General features: G+C 27.2%; 2 protein-coding genes across 2 annotated transcripts; one reads left to right on the top strand and one right to left on the bottom strand.

Annotated features, from left to right (window-relative positions):
- Positions 1–601: 601 nt before the first annotated feature.
- On the top strand, positions 602–3,630 carry LOC145831779 (uncharacterized). Its single transcript, XM_082939116.1, has 6 exons — positions 602–641; positions 739–834; positions 1,089–1,250; positions 1,962–2,096; positions 2,460–2,639; positions 2,712–3,630. The coding sequence occupies exons 2-6, from the start codon at positions 742–744 to the stop codon at positions 3,057–3,059; spliced, it is 918 nt and encodes a 305-aa protein (XP_082795242.1). The 5' UTR covers positions 602–641; positions 739–741; the 3' UTR covers positions 3,060–3,630.
- Positions 3,631–7,613: 3,983 nt separating this feature from the next.
- On the bottom strand, positions 7,614–16,848 carry LOC145831573 (spermatogenesis-defective protein 39 homolog). Its single transcript, XM_082938873.1, has 7 exons — positions 16,676–16,848; positions 13,136–13,462; positions 12,600–12,826; positions 11,527–11,704; positions 9,081–9,335; positions 8,360–8,472; positions 7,614–8,125 (listed from the first exon to the last, which is right to left on the bottom strand). The coding sequence occupies exons 1-7, from the start codon at positions 16,828–16,830 to the stop codon at positions 7,914–7,916; spliced, it is 1,467 nt and encodes a 488-aa protein (XP_082794999.1). The 5' UTR covers positions 16,831–16,848; the 3' UTR covers positions 7,614–7,913.
- Positions 16,849–19,769: the final 2,921 nt, after the last annotated feature.

The raw sequence follows: 19,769 nt of genomic DNA, 5'->3' as shown, positions 1-19,769 counted from the left end.
TTAAGTATATTGTGTTCTATGTGTGAATGTACATAAGACTGTTGTAGTTTACAACAACATTAAAGTTCAATCATTAGCAGTTCTTAACCAGTAAATAACTTAACTGAATAAATGTGTACTGAATCGAAAAAACGTTTTACACCCATGTTTTTCTACTTTAGATTTTTGCAACTTTCCTAGTTTTTTAAATCATTCAAGGTAAATGTTACTTAGCTGCATTTTCATAAAATTTTTAATTTTTTGTTTGATAACTTTGTATTTAAACTTTATAAAATCCCAAATGTACATGCAAGAAAAAAATAGGAAAACCAGTGTAGTTAATCAAAAAGGAGCGCACCAAATTAAACAAGCTGGAAATAATTTGTCAGTCGCAAATTTTCTCTTTTTCAGTCACCCTGCGTTTTATTATCGATTGCCGCAAAATGACGCCGAGTTTCTCTGTGAGGAGAATGACTTGCACTAAAATAACCGTAAAAAAGAAAAAAAAAAGGCAGAAAGCCTTCTTATATAAGCCGGCGCTGAGAAGTCGAATCGCTTATTTTTGCTTTGCTTCATTTTCGGCTTTAGAACACTTTTGGTTTTCTTTTTGTACAATGCGAAACTGTAAAAGCAGACGCGGTAGCCTTTTGGACGAGTCAAATGTATGTTTTTTTTTGTGTTTTAATTTCAGTTGTTTTTCCTTTAGATGTTTTAAAACAGAGATATTACTCAACATATTTACAAAAAAATCTTTTTTAGATAATGGAAGATATTTTATCGAGTGAGCTTTTAGAAGAGTATCGCCAGGCCTTTCAAATACTAGACATAAGAAATGTCAAAAAAATATCAATAACAGTAAGTTGTTTTAATAAATTTAGAAAAAAAGTGCCTTATGTTAAATGACTTGTTCATTTAGCAAACATTTAATTTCTTGTTAGTATTTACTTATTTGAAAACAAACTATGTATTACTTTTGGTAATTTTTTGTTAACGGTTACATCAATCACAAGTTAAATAACAAAGTTGTTTTTTAAACTTTCATTTTGGTCATAGATTTATAACTCAAATTTTGAACCATACTTAAACTATCATTTTTACTGTTTTATCAGGATCTCTCGACTATCACGTGTTCTATCGGAATTCATTTAACCGACGCAGAACTTCGCTTGTACGTCAAGCAGATAACGGGAATTGAAATTGACAGGAAGGACGTTGTGAAGTGTGTTATTGATTTTAAAAACTTCCTGCTTCTGATGGCTGTTATTCTCACCGTGAGTTGGAAGAAAATAAATAACTTGATTTGGCTTTAGAAAAAAAACTTTTGTTTAAAACGTCAATATTTATTTACGTAACTACGTAAATAAAACGATTAGAGTTCACTGCACATAACAAGTTTCAATAAGTAATACTGTATTTATTACTGCAAAAGCTAATAGAAATTTTATAAAAAAAAGTAGTCTAATTTTAATCAACCGTGTTTGAATTACTGATAAATTGAGTTTAAATAGGTTTTCATTGAATTATGAGTTGAACAATCTTTTGTTCTTTAATTGATTTTGAATAAGCCTATTTAGTTTGAAAATTTATTTTTTAGATTTATTTTGGGCAAAGTATTTTAAATACTATTATGTCTTTGTTAAAAATTTATAAAATAAAAGTTACTGCCTGTAGAACAAAGTAAATTCATGTTATCAATTTTTAAGCATGCATAAATTATTTCTACAAAGTGTGCTTGTAGTTTATAATAAAGTATTTATTATATTGTAGTTTAATGTTCTAACAAACTGTACATTAAAACTATTATCAGTGTTAATTTTTAGAAAAGCAAAAATTGTTAAAGGTAAAAATGTAAAACCTTATCAGCTTTGCACTTAGAGTTTTCGAACCTTAAACAAAAGCATTACTACAAATTTATATCAGTTTATGAATGAATTTAAATTTTTACAACTTTGGTAAACTGTTAATTGACAATTTTTTTTCAGGAGTGCATATCTGGTGAGGAAGTTCTTCGCATCTTCAAAGAGTTCGACAGCAACGGAGACGGGTTCATTTCTCCCGATGAGCTGAAAACATTGCTGGCAAGGTACGGCTACGAAGCAAGCGATGCGGAAGTCAAGGTTGGAGCTAATTAAAAATTTTAATCTAAGCTATAGTTTACGTCTTTTTTGTTGACTAATTAATTACACGTACCACAAAAAAACATCAATTTCGTTGTTTAAAGTCTTAAGTATAGTTTTATCTATAACAGGTCATACCTTACTTGTAATCTATTTTCTAGAACAAATTTTAAAAGATTAAAGTTTAAAACCATTATAAAAAATAACTATGTGAATTTGAATTTTAACTTAAATATCAGTTTGTTTCTGAACTCCTAGAAAATTATCTGTTTTATAGCTTTGAAAAAATTTTAAAAGTTAACAATTCAGTAGCTTAAAAAGTTTGACAGTTTAAAACATTCAAAATAATTTAACAATTTGCAGGAAATGATGGCGGAAGCGGACCGTGACGGAGACGGGAAAGTTTCGTTGCACGAATTCATATCCGTGATGAGCACCAGTAGCCTCATGCACACAAGGATATTGCAGAATTTACATCCGCAAGAGAGCGCCAAAGTCGAACCGTCCACTTCGAAGCTTCGCGACGAAACAGAAGCTCAACAGGTCGGCTATTTAAAAAAAAAAAATTTTTTTTTAGTTTTTGTACTTTATTTTTTAATTTCAAACCTTCAACAGACCGAATCGAGCGAAGATTCGTGCGAGTGCCACGTCACCGACGACGACTCCGGTCTCGTCCAGCATCCAATCACGAAGCGGCGGAGAAAAAAGAGCGTCGTCGGTTGGCTGAAAGTAAAATCGAAGAGTTTGAAATCGAACTACCCCACCAAACTGTTAGCGACGTCGAACAACAGCAACAACAATAACAACGACAAACAGAAAGAAGCAGTTCCGACGAAAGCTTCAAGCAACAAAAGGAGGAGAAACAGCCTGACTCAGAAGCTTTCGAGCTCACTGGGATTGATGAAGAAGCAAATTTTAAAATCCCCCAAGCTGAAAGTGATATCGGACGAGGAATCCGACTGAGCGTTGTGGAGTTTTTGGCGATGAAATGGTTTTTGGTGGAAGATGACGGTGGATTGTTGAAAAGCTTCATTTATTGTGAACTGGTTTTGGTAGTTATTTATAAGTAGTCGTTTAAACAAATTCTTCGAGTGAACAATTATAATATGTTGTTATTAAAGTTGCAATGTCGGTTAAAAGTTTATTTAGTTGGAAGTTGTTTTTTTCAAGGTCAATTTAATTATTTTTTTACAGAGCAACTTACAAAAATTGTTGCATGTAAAGTAGTTGCAGCACGAAAATTGTAATCATTGATTATTTAAAAATTCTTCAATGTTAGCATTTTTTAATTGCTGTGATTAGTTTTTTTTTTTTTTATCAATCATTTTTGAACATTTATTAAATTACGTTTAAAGTAGTCCAATTTTTAGTGTGTTACTATAAATTAGAAAACTAACCAAACAACTTTTGGACCAAATTTAAACTTTTTTTATTTATATAAAATGTAATGTTTTATCAAGTTTAGTTGTTATTTGATTTTTATTTTAAGTTCTATATCTACATATTTTAAAAATTAATACTTCTTTTGTTTTTATGGCACAATAACTCAAATATTAGATTTTACTCTAAAATACAGTTTTTAATTTTTATTTTACAAAGCGAGTTTTATAAACGAGTCTATTTTGTATAAAAATAAATACTTCATTACAAAAACTGTATATAAAAAATGATACGTATTATAAGAAAATTATATTAAAAGTAAAATTAAGTATAATTTTTTTTATCGAAAACTTTTATTGCATCAATGTCGTATTATTAGATTCTACTGATTAATAAAAGTATTTTAAGTATTAAATTTAAAAAAATAGTTGTGAAGAGCTCTTTTAGAAAACAGCATTTATTTTCTTTGTTGCATTCTTTTTAAATCTTAGCAAAAATTAAAAATACTCATTTTGTTAAATTTTAAAAGTTTTTATGTCCAACATTACACTGTAATATAACTAGACAAATTATTTTTTTTTTAATTTTTACATTTAGTTTAAAAAAAAACACCGACCAAAAAATAGATAGTGTAATGATGAAATATATACTTTTTTGAAAGTTTGTTTAATACAACCAATACTACTAAAGTAAGATTATACATAAAAGATCAACAGAGAAGTAGTATTATAAAAATTATAAATACAGAGCTATAGTGTTTTTATTTGATTTAAGCTTCTAAGTTTTATAGTGTTTTGTTTGTGCAAACTATCAAAAGAATTATTCTAACTTGATTTAGTCGTAGCAAATTTGTTTAGTATTTATTAACTAAAGATAAAAATTTTAAATCAATCACTTATAAATAATAACTATTCAAAATATAAATTTAATCGTTTGTTTACAAAAGATTCTAGCGAAACAAGTTTACTGGAATATATAATAATAACAAATTATACAGTATCCTTTTTTTATTACACTGACATATGTTTCTGTGTGTTAAACGAGTCAACACACTTCAACTGAGCTCTGTAAAAAAATATATACTGTAAGGAAAGAATAGAAGCTAAAGTAGGTATACATGTATCCATTAAAGATAAAAATAGTTGCTATAAATTTTTATAGGTTAATAATAGATAACATACTAAATTAATTCGGATTAAACATATAAATAATATAAATTTCAAATATCTTAAGTTAAAAAATACGATGGCTGTATTTTTTAAAGATGGAATACAACTTTTTATAAGTTTTTTACCTGTATTCAAATGAAGCAGTCTTTTGTTTGAAAAAATTATTGGTAATACAGAACTTTTATACTAAAAACTTATTTTGAAAAAAAAGCTGTACAGTTATTAACTTTCAGCAAGATATGCTGCTATATACAGTAGGGTTGCCTATAAATAGTGTTAATTTTAAGCTTTCAGCTTGAAAACTTATTTTTATTTGGCAAATGTAACTAAAACACCACCTTCTGTAAAATTTAAGATGTTTAAAAAAATAGGCTATATTCGATATATTGAAAACAACCCTAATTTAAACTGTTAGAGATCCAAAAAGTTCTACCATAGATTTTTAGCTAAAAAGGTGTTTAACATGTAGCAATTATCAAAAAAATACATTGTGCAGAATTTGAGGCGAACTAAATCAATTTTTACAAAGATACTTCTTTAAATTTTTTTTTTAACAAAAAAAAAACAATAATCGCCTTAGTTAAATTTTTTTAGATATTTTTGAAGTTTGCACAATATTTTTATGTGATAATTGCCTGATGTAAAACAAATTTTAGATAAAAACTCTAATGTAGCAATTTTTATGTCCCATAAAGTTAACATTGGGGTTGTTTTCACAACATCGAATATATCCTATACAAAATCTTATTGAATCAGCTGAAAGCTTGCACAAAGTGTTTAGTGATATTTTCCAAACAAAAATACTAGCTAAAAACTCAAAGGTTGAATTTTTTCTAAGTTATTAAAGCTTGAACTCAAGTATCTCATTTAAAGTTTTTCATGTTTCTAGTTTTTCCTTTTGTTAAAACAAATGTATTAATAATAACAATTACATAATTTAAAAATTGAAATATATTTGTGCCTTTTAAAAAAATATCAAACTTCACATTAAAAGTTTAATCAACTTATACTTTTAACCTGATATTTAGTTTTCTAATGTCTAAAAGAACGTGAAGTAGATTTTGATTAAAAAACAACAAGACCAGTAAAAAAAATAGAGTTATAGTGCTTGAAATTTGTTTAAACAAAAAGTAAAAACTAGAAACATGAAAAACTTTAAATGAGATACTTGAGCTCAAGCTTTAATAACTTAGAAAAAATGCAACCTTTGAGTTTTTAGCTAGTAAGCTATTTTTGTTTGGAAAATATCACTAAACATTTTGTGCAAGTTTTCAGCTGATTCAATAAGATTTTGTATATATTGAACATGACTATGTAAGTATATATTCAACACTACTAGTAAGAATTAAAATGAACTTTATAACTTTTTATTTAGCATTTTATCGATAAAATATTCTACAAAAAAAACTTATAAACAGTTTTGTATTTGTTTTTTTCAAAAACGTAATAAACACTGATTAAAAATTATTGATTTAATAATTAAATAAGAGTATTGTTGGTATTTTGTAGTCGGATGCCTGAAAAAGTCCTTAGCGCACCGGAATTGATAAAAAATATTCTCCGGTTGTATAATTAAACATTTATTTAAACTAAATGTTTTTTTTTTTCAAAACTGAGATGAAGAGATAATTTAACTATTTACTTAAAATCAAACAAATTTTATATATATTTTTTTCAACTGAATTATTTTGCTAATTATAGAGTACGTCGCGGGCCAGAGAATTTTGCTTAGTTCTTAAACCAGCCAAAGTTTTAAGTCCATCGGTGAACAAATAAAAATAAGTTATTTATTAAAAACAATTTAATTTAACGAAATTCTTCGAACATTAACATTTGACAAAGTTGTATTGTAATGCAGGCATTTCAAAGCTGAATAGGCAAACAACACTTAAATTAATCTTTATTGTTATGTAGATTTAAAAAAAAAAGTTATGCCTAGTTTAAGGTTCCTTTTCTAATTAATGTCTAAATAAATACTTTACATAAACGTTTTGTCTTGAAACTACTTTAAGTGTAAATAACTACATCGGTTCCAATACTTTTGAACTTTTTTAAGGAAAATTTTTAATGTTATCTAAAGAAACATTACAGCAAAAATAAGTTTTTGCCGACATTAAATGTTCAGTAATATATTTTTGTAATAATAAAAAACCACAGTATTAAGTCTTTAAAGTTTATACAGGATTTTTACTACATAATTAAAACTGTAATGAACAAAACAACTATAATCATTTTTCTTTGGTGCATACTGAAATACATTGTATGATTTTTGATCAAAATGTTGTACACATGTAAAGTATACTAACAATTTTTTCTCAAATATTGCAAAAATTAAAAACTTGATAAATATAAATTAAGTTTAACAAAAAAATTCAACTAGAAGCAACAATTTTACCAAAAAGTTGTAAACAACTTAATTTTTTTTAAAGTGTGCACAATAGTTTATAATGAACAATAAAGATAGAGAAAAGTTAGAGGAGTAAATAAATTATAAAATTGTACCATTTTATATTAAATATTAAGGATTTAATGTTATATGATAAAAAAATAAATACACAAACAGTGGTAAAAAAAGGTTTTATAAATTAGTAGGAAAAAACAATTTTAAGTTTTAAACAAACTAATTTTTATTCCACTTAGATATATAGTTTTAGCTATTTTATTTTGTTTTGTCTAACTATAAACTTGTACCATTATTTTAACAAAAAAAATTAAATTCATACTTATACTTAAGTATAAAAACAATACTGTTTATCTAAAACCTAAAGCTAATCAAAAACACAATAAAATCAAATAAAGTTGTAAAAAATATCTGATAACAACTTTACAGCTATCTAACCTATTTTAAATAAATTTGTTGCAGCTACCAAAAATTACTTCATATAAAAAAATTGGTTAAACAATCTAAAATAATTTCATTAAACTAGTAGTTTTTAAACAATGTTACTAAACAACTTTATCTTTTATTTTGTATACAAGCAGCTAATAGCGTAAAATATTATAAACTAAGAGTCTTAAAACTAAATATTTTATTACGATCTCTTTGAATTCTCTTTAATGATTTAATTTAAATATTATAATCGTACTAAACAAAAATATTTGAAAAACATATCTTAGCTGTATAGGTAACTCAGATTAAAGTTACCGAACTCCAAACAATTCATCTGAATTTTAAATCAAAAATTACGTAACATATTTTAAAAACTGTCCGGAAACCGAATTGAGAATGACGAGACTCGACATTGGGACTTTGAGTTCAATTGTGACGTCACATCTTCCACTTGACGTCGCTCGAGTTGTACTGCCTGAGCGCGTACTCGTGCAGCACGTGCTCGTCGGCTGGCAGCTGCCGGATGTACTGCTGCAGCCCCGACCTGTTGCGCATCTGCACGTGCGCGTCCACCGCCTGCTTGTGGCACCCGAACTTCGTCGCCGTCTTCAGCCTCGTCTCGTTGTCGCCGATCAGCTGGCAGTACTTTCCTGCGGAAAATTGTGTGTGATGTTTACAAGGGGTTTTTGTATTCTCCGGTTGTATAATTAAACATTTATTTAAACTAAACACGTTATTTTTTTTCAAAACTGAAATGAAGAGATAACTTAACTATCTTCTTAAAATCAAAGAATTATTATGTATATTTTTTTCAACTGAATATTTTTGCCAAGTATAGACTACGTCGCGGGCAACGAAAGTTGCTTGAAAAACGCTTCACTCACCCAACACGTCCTTGGGCGCGCCGCAGCTGTACAAAATTTCAACGACTTTGTCAAAACCGATGGTCGAGCTCATGTGAGCGCTTCTGTAGAACGTCTTGCTCACTCTGAAGAACCTGGTACAGAGTAGCTGTTTATACTACGAGACAACAAGCATACGAGTTTCAACATACAGGGTTGCCAAAGGTGTTTTGAAAAATTTTCTTCCAAGATTTTGAAAAAACAAGTTTAAGGTAAAAACCTGTCCTAAAAAGTATCAATTACTGTAATGTATATAGTAATTTATAGCAATGCTACTTTAAATGTGCTTTATAATAAATTAGTTTAAAATTATCAAAAAAAAAATCATGGTATATTTTTTTATCTAATAAAAGTTTCATCGTTTAACATGTTAAATTTGTCTAAAACTCAAGGTTTTTTAGTTTTAACTTTTAGTTTTTCTTTTAGTTTTAGTTTAAACTGTCAAATTTAATATTTTTCGGACTCAAGACTTTTTCGCATCCCTGAATACAGAATAAAAGTGTGAACAACAATATAAAAAATATTTAAATCTAATGAATACTTCTACGTGACTTTAAACTGAACTTTCTCTAATTTAGCTCAATTAACTCAATTACAGCTATAATAAACCACCTCTTACATTTAAAAACTAGTTTCAAGCTGTACTGCTCAAAAAAACATAACCTAGATACTTTCAGCATTAATCTAAAACCACCACCCGTACCTTTCGAGCTCGCCGTAACTCCGCAGCCTGCCGAACGCTTCGGTGACCGCGTACTCGTACTGCTTCTTGCTGATCGAGTGGAACTCCCTGATCCTCGCCGGGTCGCCCTCCGCCGAGCTGCCGAAGTGGTAGAGGCAGCCGTGCAGCAGGGTGTGCGCGACCGGCTTGTACGCCTGCCGGCCGCTCCTCGGGAACGACTTCATGTTCGGGTTGTCCTTCTCCGTGTCGTCGTCCAGCTCGTCTATTTTCACCTGCCTGTGCGGGAAGAAGTTTTTTTTTAACGGTTAGAGCGTTTTAAAATCGTGAGATTTTTTTGTTAAGAGCTTTAAACGTCTTCTTTAATGCAAGTAAGATTAGTAGAAATAAAAGTTGGTTTTTAGCTAAATGCGCATCAGTTTTTTCTTAAGCATTTATTTTACTTGCCTACTATTAATGAAAAATGTAGTTAACTGCATTTTTTTAAATAAACTTCAAAGACAAGCAAAATATTTTTAACTTAAGAAACTAATATATTGTATACAAGTATCTAACTACATTAATAAGTAAAGAGAAAACTACTTTTATTTGTTTAAATTTGGTTAAAAGTGCTCTATAAACAGGGTTGCCACTCATTTTTTCAAATTTTTTTCCAGGTTTTCCAAATTTCTTCCAGGTTTTAAAAAGTACACATTCCGGGTCTATTTTTAGCTTTAAGTTAAGTTTAATGTAAGAAACTGTGTTAAAAAGTAAAAAAACCTTGAAAAGATACTGTAAAGTTACTTTAAATATGTTTTTAAATAAAAAAATTGTTGATGATGACAAAAAATTTATATTTATATGATAACTTTTGTGTAAAATTGAAATTTTACTACTGAAATTGTTAAGTTGAAAAATTCCAGGTTTTTCAAGGTTTCCAGGTAAAGTGGCAACCCTGTATATAAGACAGGTTAGAACAAAATTTATAAATAGTTTAAATCGAACAGTAATTTACACGTGTTTGTTATAATAAGTAAAGTATACGTAATTAAGTTTCAAAAGCTAACAAATAAACGGTATTTAAAATGGTTAAAAACTGCCCGAGTTAGAATGTACAGATATTAAATAAAAGTTTTTTTGTTTTTTATTTAACAAATAGAGCATCTAAGGCCTAAAAACTTTCTCTCCTACTCAAAACTTATATAGCTAATTTAAAAGAAGTTTGACTTTTAATTGATGATGATGACAAAACTTATAAAAATAAAACTTATAATCAAAAAAAAAAATTATTTAATTCAAAATACAAGAAGCATAGTTTAATCATTTTATATTAAAAAAAAAATTAAGTTCAAAAGATTGGATGTAAATTTGAGTTAACTTAAAAAGCACACAATCAATGGACTTTGATACTAATTTAAAACTATAACCTATTTTTTCAATTTATGAAAGTCTATTTAACGTTAACAAGATTATTATTTAGGTTTCTAGGAGGGTCATCATTAAAAAATTCTAAAAGGAAATTTCTATTGATTACATTAACTAAGTAAAAACCAGTGTAACGTATGTAGTCGTATCAACTTCAAAATTAATTATCAGAACAAAATATAAAATCAAACTGTTGCTATTACTTTAAAAAGCAAATCAATATTAAACTGAAAAAAAAGATACTTATTTAAAAAATATCAAACGTTAAAATACATGATAACTATTTCGCTGAGAAAGAACAAAAATAAAAATAGGTAATAAAATTAACTCAGAGTTTAACTATTTTACTGGTCAGAAGTAATAATCCAACAACAACAGCTAACAGCAAAAACTAATAAACTTTTAAAACAACATCTATAAAAATTAAATAGTAATTTTTACACTTATATCTTATTTAAAAAATAATTCAATTAAAAAAAAATTATGTTTAAAATATAAACAAACTGCAAAAGTACAACAACATGCCAAAAATTCTAATAAACGATACTCTAAAAAAATAAAGACATGTGTAACAAGCTGTGTGTTTACTCAGATAAAAATCACAACTTGCATGGCAAAAATTTAAACTGTTCGAAAACATACCGAAATAAAAAACACAAGTATATTTTTTACACTTATCTCTCATTTAAAAATATAAACAAACTGCAACATGCTAAAAACTATATGATGAAAAAAACAAACACCTCTTATGTAACAACTTGTATTTATAACATGACACAATCACAAACTGCATCGCAAAACTTTAAAAAAATCAATAATGTACATAAAGTAAAAATTAAAATACGGGACACGTTCAAAATCCACCCGCAATCAAAATCCACCCAGTTTAATTCGAAAACCGCTTACCGATCAAGGGTTAGGGATAACAGTGATGGTGAAAAACTAATAAAAAATAAATAAAAAATATAAACTAAAAAATAAATTAAAAAATAAAGAAAATATAAAGAAAATCAGGTGGATTTTGACAGTATACATTAAAAAACACATCTGTGACGTAACAACTGACCTGTCGAGCATGGCCTTCTGCTCCTTGATCCACTTGGCCTCGTGGTTGAGCGACGGGTCGGTTTCGAAGTAGGTGAACACGCAGTCCTGCAGCTGGGAGCTCTTGAGCTGGGCGGACAGCTTCGTGTCCATGATGTGCTTGTACTTCACCACCGCCGCCTCCTCGTTCCTTCCCAACCCTGTTTCGAAATTAAGATAAAAAATTCAAGAAAATCAAAAGTAGCTGTAAAAATAAGCATCCTAGATTGTTTTCTTTGACCCTTTTCTTCAGCTGTCTAGTTGTAAGACAGCAACAAGAATATTTATATTTCGCATATATCTTCGGAAAAATTTTACTTTATTAGAAATGTTTTACCAAACTTAAGAACTTTAAAGATGTTGCAGATAATATGACGTAATAATTATCTTGAAAATTTTTGTGTTTTAACCCTGTTTTGAAGTTTGGTTGAAACAGTGTTAGCGTTTTTCTGCGAGTCTTTTCGATTTAGTTGTTGTATGCTTTTCAAGATTAAAACAGATTTTTTGCATGTGATGAGCTGCTTCCCAGCGAAACGACGTTATACAAATAAAGTAAAACAAAAAAACTAGTGTGACGTTGTAAACTAAAAAGAAATGTTTCGTAGACACCTAGCACTGTGCAAAGTTTAAGTATGATTAAATAAATTAAGTAGTTTATGTAAAAAGTTGGAAAAGTTGGAGTTAGTTATGCACACATGACATCTTTGAAAGTACTATAACCTTGAGACGGTTTCTGTGTATAAGATATAAAAAAAGTTATAGTTGTATATGAACGGATAAGAGTATTTGTAAAAGAAAGACAAAAAACACTAACTATAAAAAAATATATATATAATAAGTTAAGTGTATAAATATGAAAATGTCCCCGTAAGCTGTCATAAACAAATGTACAATGAAATTACTGCCTTAAATACTGTAAATTTATTAAACACAGAACATTTTTAAACACAGAACAGTGCAAACATACACAAGTTAATTTTTTGTATGATTTGCATTCAAAACAACTTAATTTTGTAACTGAACATAAAAATTCTTCTAAACAAGCCACGTGCGAACCTGTGAGTGTTTCGTGCAGTTCCTCGATGTCGCCGCTCTGCTGCAAGTAGGCGCAGTAGTGGTCCACCGCCATCCTCCTGCCCATCAGCTCCTTGGTGAACAGCTCCCTCCTCAGTGTGTTCCTGAGGTGGAGCGTGCACGCCAGTACCGCGTTGCCGTCCATCCTCCGTATCGCCCCGTCCAGCACCTCCAGCTTCTCCTGCTTCGACTTGTACAGCTCCAGCACTCTGGAGAAAAATGTATGTCTTATTGAAATATTACAGTGTTTGAGCAATTGCTTGAAAATTTCTAGTACAATCAAATGATAGACAAAAAATATTGTTTTTTTTAACCTTAAACAAAACTTAAAAAAAGATTTAAAACTGAAATAAAACTAATCGAGCAAAGTTATTGTATAAACTTTTAGTCTTTAGTCAAAAATACATTTCGTATTGATAAAACCTTCTCATTTATAAAATACTCAAGTAATACTTGAACAAAGCAATACACGAATGACTGTACAACTTGATAAAAACACACATACTAAACATCAAAACCTGGGCATTTTTCCGGCCATGAACTGGTGCAGCGTCACTTCCACCGACGGCCCCTTCTCGGCCGCCCTCTCATGCTCCTTCAGCAGCCTCCGCAGCCGGCTGTTCTCCGCTTCCAAGCTCACCGAGGCCGCCGTCGTGTCCATCTTCACTCTGTCGCTCAAGCCGGGCTCGTACGAACTCTGGTGGTTCGCGGGCTGCTGGGGGGTTCGCCGGGTCGTGACGGGGGACGGTTTTTTAGGGGTGACAAGGTTGGGGATGAGCTTCTTTTGTTGGGGCGGTTGGGGGTTTGAGAGGGGAGCGGCGGACGTCGGCTTGCGAGCAGAAAACCTTTTGGAGTTTTAGTGTTATAAAATGAATGGTGTTTGATTAATAAAAAAGTGTTTTAACAAAAAATCAACGAAAAGTAGGGTCGCCACTCTTTGAAGAAAACCAGAGCTTATGAAAAAACCTTTTAAAAAAGATTGGCTAAAAACTAATAAATTATCATCAATTTTATTATCATCATAAAATTGAATGAAGTAACAAGTTTTTTTTTGATAACACTTATTGGAAAGAATGGTCCAGTTGTTTAGATCCTTATTTTTGTAACTAAAACTAAATTAAACTGCATATTATTTATAAATATAGATATAACTTCACAATAAAAAAAAAAAGTATGAAATAGTTTACAAACAAAATTACATTTTAAAAATAGAACCTAGTACACAATACTCCTATGTATTTAATTAAGTTTTGAGGTTTAGGAGTGCATTAATAAAAAATCTGATCAAACAATATTTCCGAAAATATACTTTATAAAAACAAAAAAAAAGCATTATTTGTATACTGTATGCAAGTGATATGTAAGAATTCTACATGGTTGATGTCACTATTAGTATTAATCATTTATCACAGTGCCATAAACACCATGGTAACAAGATAATTGATGTCTAGTAAAACATAACTTTTTTTTCATTGCTTAAAACTTTATATACTGTTTAATTATTAATTATTTTTATTGTAAATTGTGTTAATTAAACGTTATATGACTTTGTTTATTTATTGATTTTTCAGCTTTCATTTTAATAACTCTGGTTTCAACACTTTAGTCAAGTTGTTGATAACCAACTTAAAATTTTCTTAAAATCAAAAGTAATGATCAGGATTGCCATATAAACTGGAATCCTGGAAAAATTTAAAACTTGACAATTTATTTAGGCAAAAAACCTGTATCTTGATATTTTTGAAAAAAACTGGAATTTTGAACGAAATACTTAAAAAACCTAAAACTTTAGAAGCATTTTTTATGTAAAATAATGAAATATTGATAATATAATAAATAACTCTTGTATATAAGAGAAAAATTATTATATACTATTTATTATAAAGACGTGTTACGGTATTTTTTATTAATTTTACAATATATAAAAATAATTATTTTAAATTTAGTTTTTTACTAAAAAGGGACAACAAAACTTGTAGTTTTAAAACCTGGAAGAAAATCAGAAAATCTGGATAGAATTCTAAAAAACAATTTACCATCCTAAATGATTAATAAAAATATATTAAATGAAATTTAAATTTGATTTTCAATTTAAATAGCTGAATATTATAGAATTAAGCTATATAAAACAATTGTACTATATATTTTTTAAACATTACATTTTGTAACTAATTATATACACATAACTTAATGCGAAAATTCGAATTTAAAAAGTACAGAACATATGTTTCATAAAAACAATGAATAATTTTTAAATAATTCAAATATTCGCAATAAATTATTTAAAAGCCCTGCAAGTGGGCTCTGTGGTTTTGTTTATACAATCACATTATTTTCTATATATACATATATATATATATAATTATTTACTTTTTATTTAATTAATTATACAATAAAACAAACATTTGAAGTCGAAATTAATTTCAAACAATACACAAAAGGTACTCAGTGCAAATATATATAGTACATTTTATGTAGTAGTAGTATATTTATATACATATAACTATTTAAAACGATTTAAAGAAAGTTTTATGTTGGCTTTTATAAACATAAAATAACTGGAAATTAAAGAAAACTTACAAAAAGTGATAAAAACTACATAAAATCACTAAATGCCACCATAAAACTTTTCCTAAATTGTTTTAAATTGTTCACAATGTGTTTGTGTGATAATTAGCCACATGTAAAAAAAGATCAGCTTAAAACTCCAAAGTTGCATTTTTGGACCCCATACATTTTTTTTAGTAGTTTTTAGAAAATTGGTTAGTGCCAAAGTTAAAGTTTCTTGGAATCATCTAAAACTTTGCACAGGCTTTTTTATGATATTTCAAAAACATAAAATTTTTCCAGACGGATAACCAAAAGTAGCTTTATAAAAATAAGCACCCTAAGTTGTTTTTTGACACTTTTCTTTAGCTGTCTGGTTGTAAGACAGAAACAAAAAATATATATATATATATTATCTTTGGAAAAACTTTACTTTAAAAGAAAAGTTTAGTGATTTTTTAAATTTCAAAGAAAATTGACCCCAACAATTTGTGGTCCATACAATTTGCAGTTTGTCAGAAACTATTTACAAAAATTATATTATCTCAAAAGTTAAATAAGATTTTTCAATTCTATAAAAACTGGCTTGTAGTTTGTAGTTAAAGCTTTCATATAAGATCCATTGTTATTTTTAGTAAAATAAAATGTTGGACCTCCCTCTGTTCTTAAATAAATAACAAAACGAAAAGCAGCTTATACTTAATCTCAATTAGATCAACAACAATATTTAAAACCATTACAATGTTTTAATATCAATAACATTTGTAAAGTTTAAATACATTATATATGTGTGTACTTATAAAAAAATCAAAAATTTTCAACTTCAATTTGAGCTTTTTTTTAATCAAAATTGATTGAAATTATATAACAAACAATATCAGTAAAAAATGTATGCATTGAATTAAAATCAAAATGTTCTAAAACCGATTAAAAATAAAAATATATATATTAGTACAACAAGAAAAAATAAATGTTATACACAATTTGTTAACCCTTGAGGGTATGTAAAAGAGTAAACAAAAATTTTTAAACTTAAAAAAAAAATATTTTCAACAGAATAGTTTCTAGAACTTGTATTGAGTGAAAAATATAAAGATAAGAAAAAATTTATAACATATTAAAAATACTTTTCATTACTTAAACTAATGTGTTAAAAAAATTAAAAAATATATATATAAATTTTATTAAAAACTAAACAACCTTTAACAACTATTTTAAATACAATTTATAAACTTTTGGTAGGTACTTTACAAAAAAAAATTAAGTTATAGTAGTTTTGTTTTGTTTTTTTATTATAATTAAGTTGCAATTACTGAGAAATAGCAAAATGGAGGGAATAACAAAAGTTTGCAGTTCAAACTTGATCACTTATTGACGTTTTTGTTTTACAAGAATTTTATTTTGTTTAAGTACTGAAAGAAAATCTTTAAACATGACTAACAAAACAAATATTTAGTACAATACTTCTTTGATCTTCTATAATCATTATATATAAAAATATTCAAATTAACCTGGCAGACTTCACTTTATTCTGCTGGGTTTTTGCGGGTTTTCCGTCCCAACCAACCACATCATCATCACTTTCTCCATCATCAAACATACCTCTTCTTTTCTCCTTTGAATCCCAGTAAGAATCTATCTCGTCTTGAACTTTCTTTGATGACATGTTTCGCTTAGTTTAACTGTAAGTCTGTAATTTTTGTACTGTGTTACATTTAATTTAGAGCTTGGTATATATACTTTTTAATTCTACTAAATTTTCAAATATTTAAGTTTCTAAGGTATTCAAGTTTAAAGCAGTAGTGTTAAATGGTTAAAAATTATGTAATTAAGTATTTAACCAAGTTAGGGACATAACTTTTTTTACAAAAATTAACTTAGGCTTTTATATGAAACCTTCAAGTACAAACTACAAGTCAATTTTTATAGATTTCAAAAATATAATTTAACTTTTGAGATATTTAATTTTTTGTAAAAAGCTACAGACACAAACAAATTTTTGGAGTCAGTTTTCTTGGAAATTTTAAAAATCACTAAAAATTGATGATCCTCCTTCATTTTTCAAGCAATATTGTTCAAATTTATAGGAAATGTTCCTTATATTATAAAAAAATGTTATTTATGAATTTTAATAATTAAAAAAAATATAAATTTTGTGACAAAAGTTTAAAAAAAAAGATTTTTTACTTAAAACATTTCTTCAAGTTCAAATATCATTTATTTGTTATTGTATAAAGATTAGACTGTGAAATTTTGAACAAGATTGCTTAAAAAATGTAGGAGATAGATTTTAATTAAAATAGTCTTTTTTGCTGTTTGTTTTCCCTCCCAATAGGGGACCTATTGTGCGGCCTGACTTTGACCTGTCATATCTCAAAAAATAGTTAGAATTTTTTAAAAGCAACTTGAAGCTTAGTAAAAACTCTATAAAAAAAGATCAACTTGCAAAAAACATGGCTTACCCCCCCCCTCTATGGCCTTTTCTTTAAATAATTGAAATAACAGAAAAGGTTTTTAAGTTTAAAACTTTAAATTTACTTAAAAATAACAAATTTTAAAATTCTAGCTGATAAACTACTATATTTCAACAGAATAGTAAGTTAGTGAAAAGATGTTTCCAAAAATTAAAATACTTCTTTGTTAGTATTTGATGTAACTTTTTTTTTTCCACATTTCAAAATATGATTCAATTTCAATAAAAGTATTTGTAAAACTTGTAATCGTTATGATTCAACTTTAATAGGTAGAACTTTTATTAAGGTTGTTTATGTATTAAAATATTATTTAAAAAAAAAAAAAAATTTTCTTCTAATTTACTAATTGTTTTACACTACATAAGTTAATAACCTTTAAACTTGGATAAACAATAAAAAGTGTTATTCTATAAGTTAATTAAAATATATGCATGATTTAGTCATTAAAATAAATAACAGAACAATAATAAAAAAATAAAAAAAAGATAAAAAAACAAAATCTTAATATTTTTTTAAACCAGATTAAGTAAGTCTTTAAAGAACTTAAAATGTTTTTAATATTGTACCACTATTGGAGTTTGTTTTAATATTTATCTTTAAAAAAGTAAAAGTATTTAATTTATGGAAAGTTAAAAAACAGTTTCCAGCAAAATTTAAAAAAAAGAAATTTAAAATAAAAATTCCGTAAATTATCAATATATAAAATGTTATGATATTCCAAAAATTTATTTTAAGTATACAAACTTCTTTAACTTGCTGTCCGTTATTTCTGTTTACAAAAACTAACTAGACTTTTTACAAAAAAAAGATTAAGAAGTATTCATATTAAAACATATGAACTGTTACTAATTCTGTATAAAATATATCAGAGCAGTTCATATAACATATTAGTTCATAACAAATGTTTACATCAAAGAAATTAATGTTTAAAGTTGTAATTAATTTTTTGACTGTTAAAAAATCAAATTTTTAATAGTTTGAATTTAAAATAGACAAAAATTGGAACTGCTTTTTGAACTAGCTCCAGAATGACCATGAGTTAAATTAAACATTTAACAGTTTTTATACATAAGTTTAGAAATTTATTAATAACTTAAGGATTGTAACTAAAAATGTTTATAAGATGTTTTTTGATCCTTTTTTAAATTTCAATTAATATCTACAAAACTACTCAAAGAACAAAAAAAAATTGATATCTCTTTTTTTTTAAATATATACTGCAATTAAAAGTTTTTTTATTTAAAAAAATTATAAACCAGATACCTTTACGACTGAAGTATGTTATCGTTATTATTGTACAAATATCAATTAAGAAAAAAATTACTTAGCAAATTATTTTGATAAGCATTAGATTCTGTTTGAAAACCAGTCATAGGGTAAAGATATAATTAAAAACTAAATTGTTAATAAAAAAGTTTGTTAAAAAGTTATTAATGAATAAAAGTGATTTTAAATGGCATTTTTACTTTTTATTTAAAAGTTATCGAGCAAAATTGCAGTTTTTATAACTGTAGATAAACTTTATTGGCTGTCGTTACCACTATAATAAACTTAATGAAATTAAATACATGCTGTATATATGTAATTTTGAAAGGCTTGCTGATTAAAAATAATAAGTTCCTGTATTTCTTGTGTGTAAATTTTAATAAAGGTTTTTGGAGCTTGCTAGCTTTTTTTGGCACCAAGTTATATTTAAGTACAATCTAAAGCAAGTAACTCTTTGAAGTAAATTATAGTGGCATTGTAATAACTTTGTGAGTATAATACTTGGACTATTTGAGTTATTAACGATGGTCAATGGTAAACGGGTTCTACACTTTATTTGAAATATTATATGGGTCTTAAATGAAAGCTTAAAGTATACACTAAAATTCAATTTTTATAAACTATTAAAATACTGATTAGTTTTTGAGATATAGACGTTTTTGTAAAAAAATTTTCAATATAAAAGAATGAACCGCAAACTTTTGAGATCAATTTTCTCTAAAGTTAAAAAACTCACTACACATATACCTACTTTTTTATTTTTAAAGCTAGATACTTGAAATTTTCAGGAAATTTTCCTTTTAAGATTTAAAAGAATTTTAATGTGGGTTTTCAAAAATATTGAAAAATAAAAAACTTAAATAGA

Source organism: Thalia democratica, chromosome 3 (assembly GCF_965202585.1).
Source record: "Thalia democratica chromosome 3, ktThaDemo2.hap1.1, whole genome shotgun sequence".
NCBI lineage: Eukaryota > Metazoa > Chordata > Thaliacea > Salpida > Salpidae > Thalia > Thalia democratica.
The sequence above is the reverse complement of the archived record's forward strand: the minus strand, read 5'-3'. Positions and strand labels throughout refer to the sequence as shown.

Excerpts from the sequence above, each read along its gene's own strand:
- LOC145831573 (XM_082938873.1), bottom strand. The coding sequence starts at position 16,830 with ATGTCATCAAAGAAAGTTCAAGACGAGATAGATTCTTACTGGGATTCA. Across the intron at positions 12,827-13,135 it reads ATGGCCGGAAAAATGCCCAG|AGTGCTGGAGCTGTACAAGT; the intron begins GTTTTGATGTTT and ends ATTTTTCTCCAG. Across the intron at positions 11,705-12,599 it reads ACTGCACGAAACACTCACAG|GGTTGGGAAGGAACGAGGAG; the intron begins GTTCGCACGTGG and ends ATTTCGAAACAG.
- LOC145831779 (XM_082939116.1), top strand. The coding sequence starts at position 742 with ATGGAAGATATTTTATCGAGTGAGCTTTTAGAAGAGTATCGCCAGGCC. Across the intron at positions 835-1,088 it reads TCAAAAAAATATCAATAACA|GATCTCTCGACTATCACGTG; the intron begins GTAAGTTGTTTT and ends CTGTTTTATCAG. Across the intron at positions 2,097-2,459 it reads CAAGCGATGCGGAAGTCAAG|GAAATGATGGCGGAAGCGGA; the intron begins GTTGGAGCTAAT and ends AACAATTTGCAG.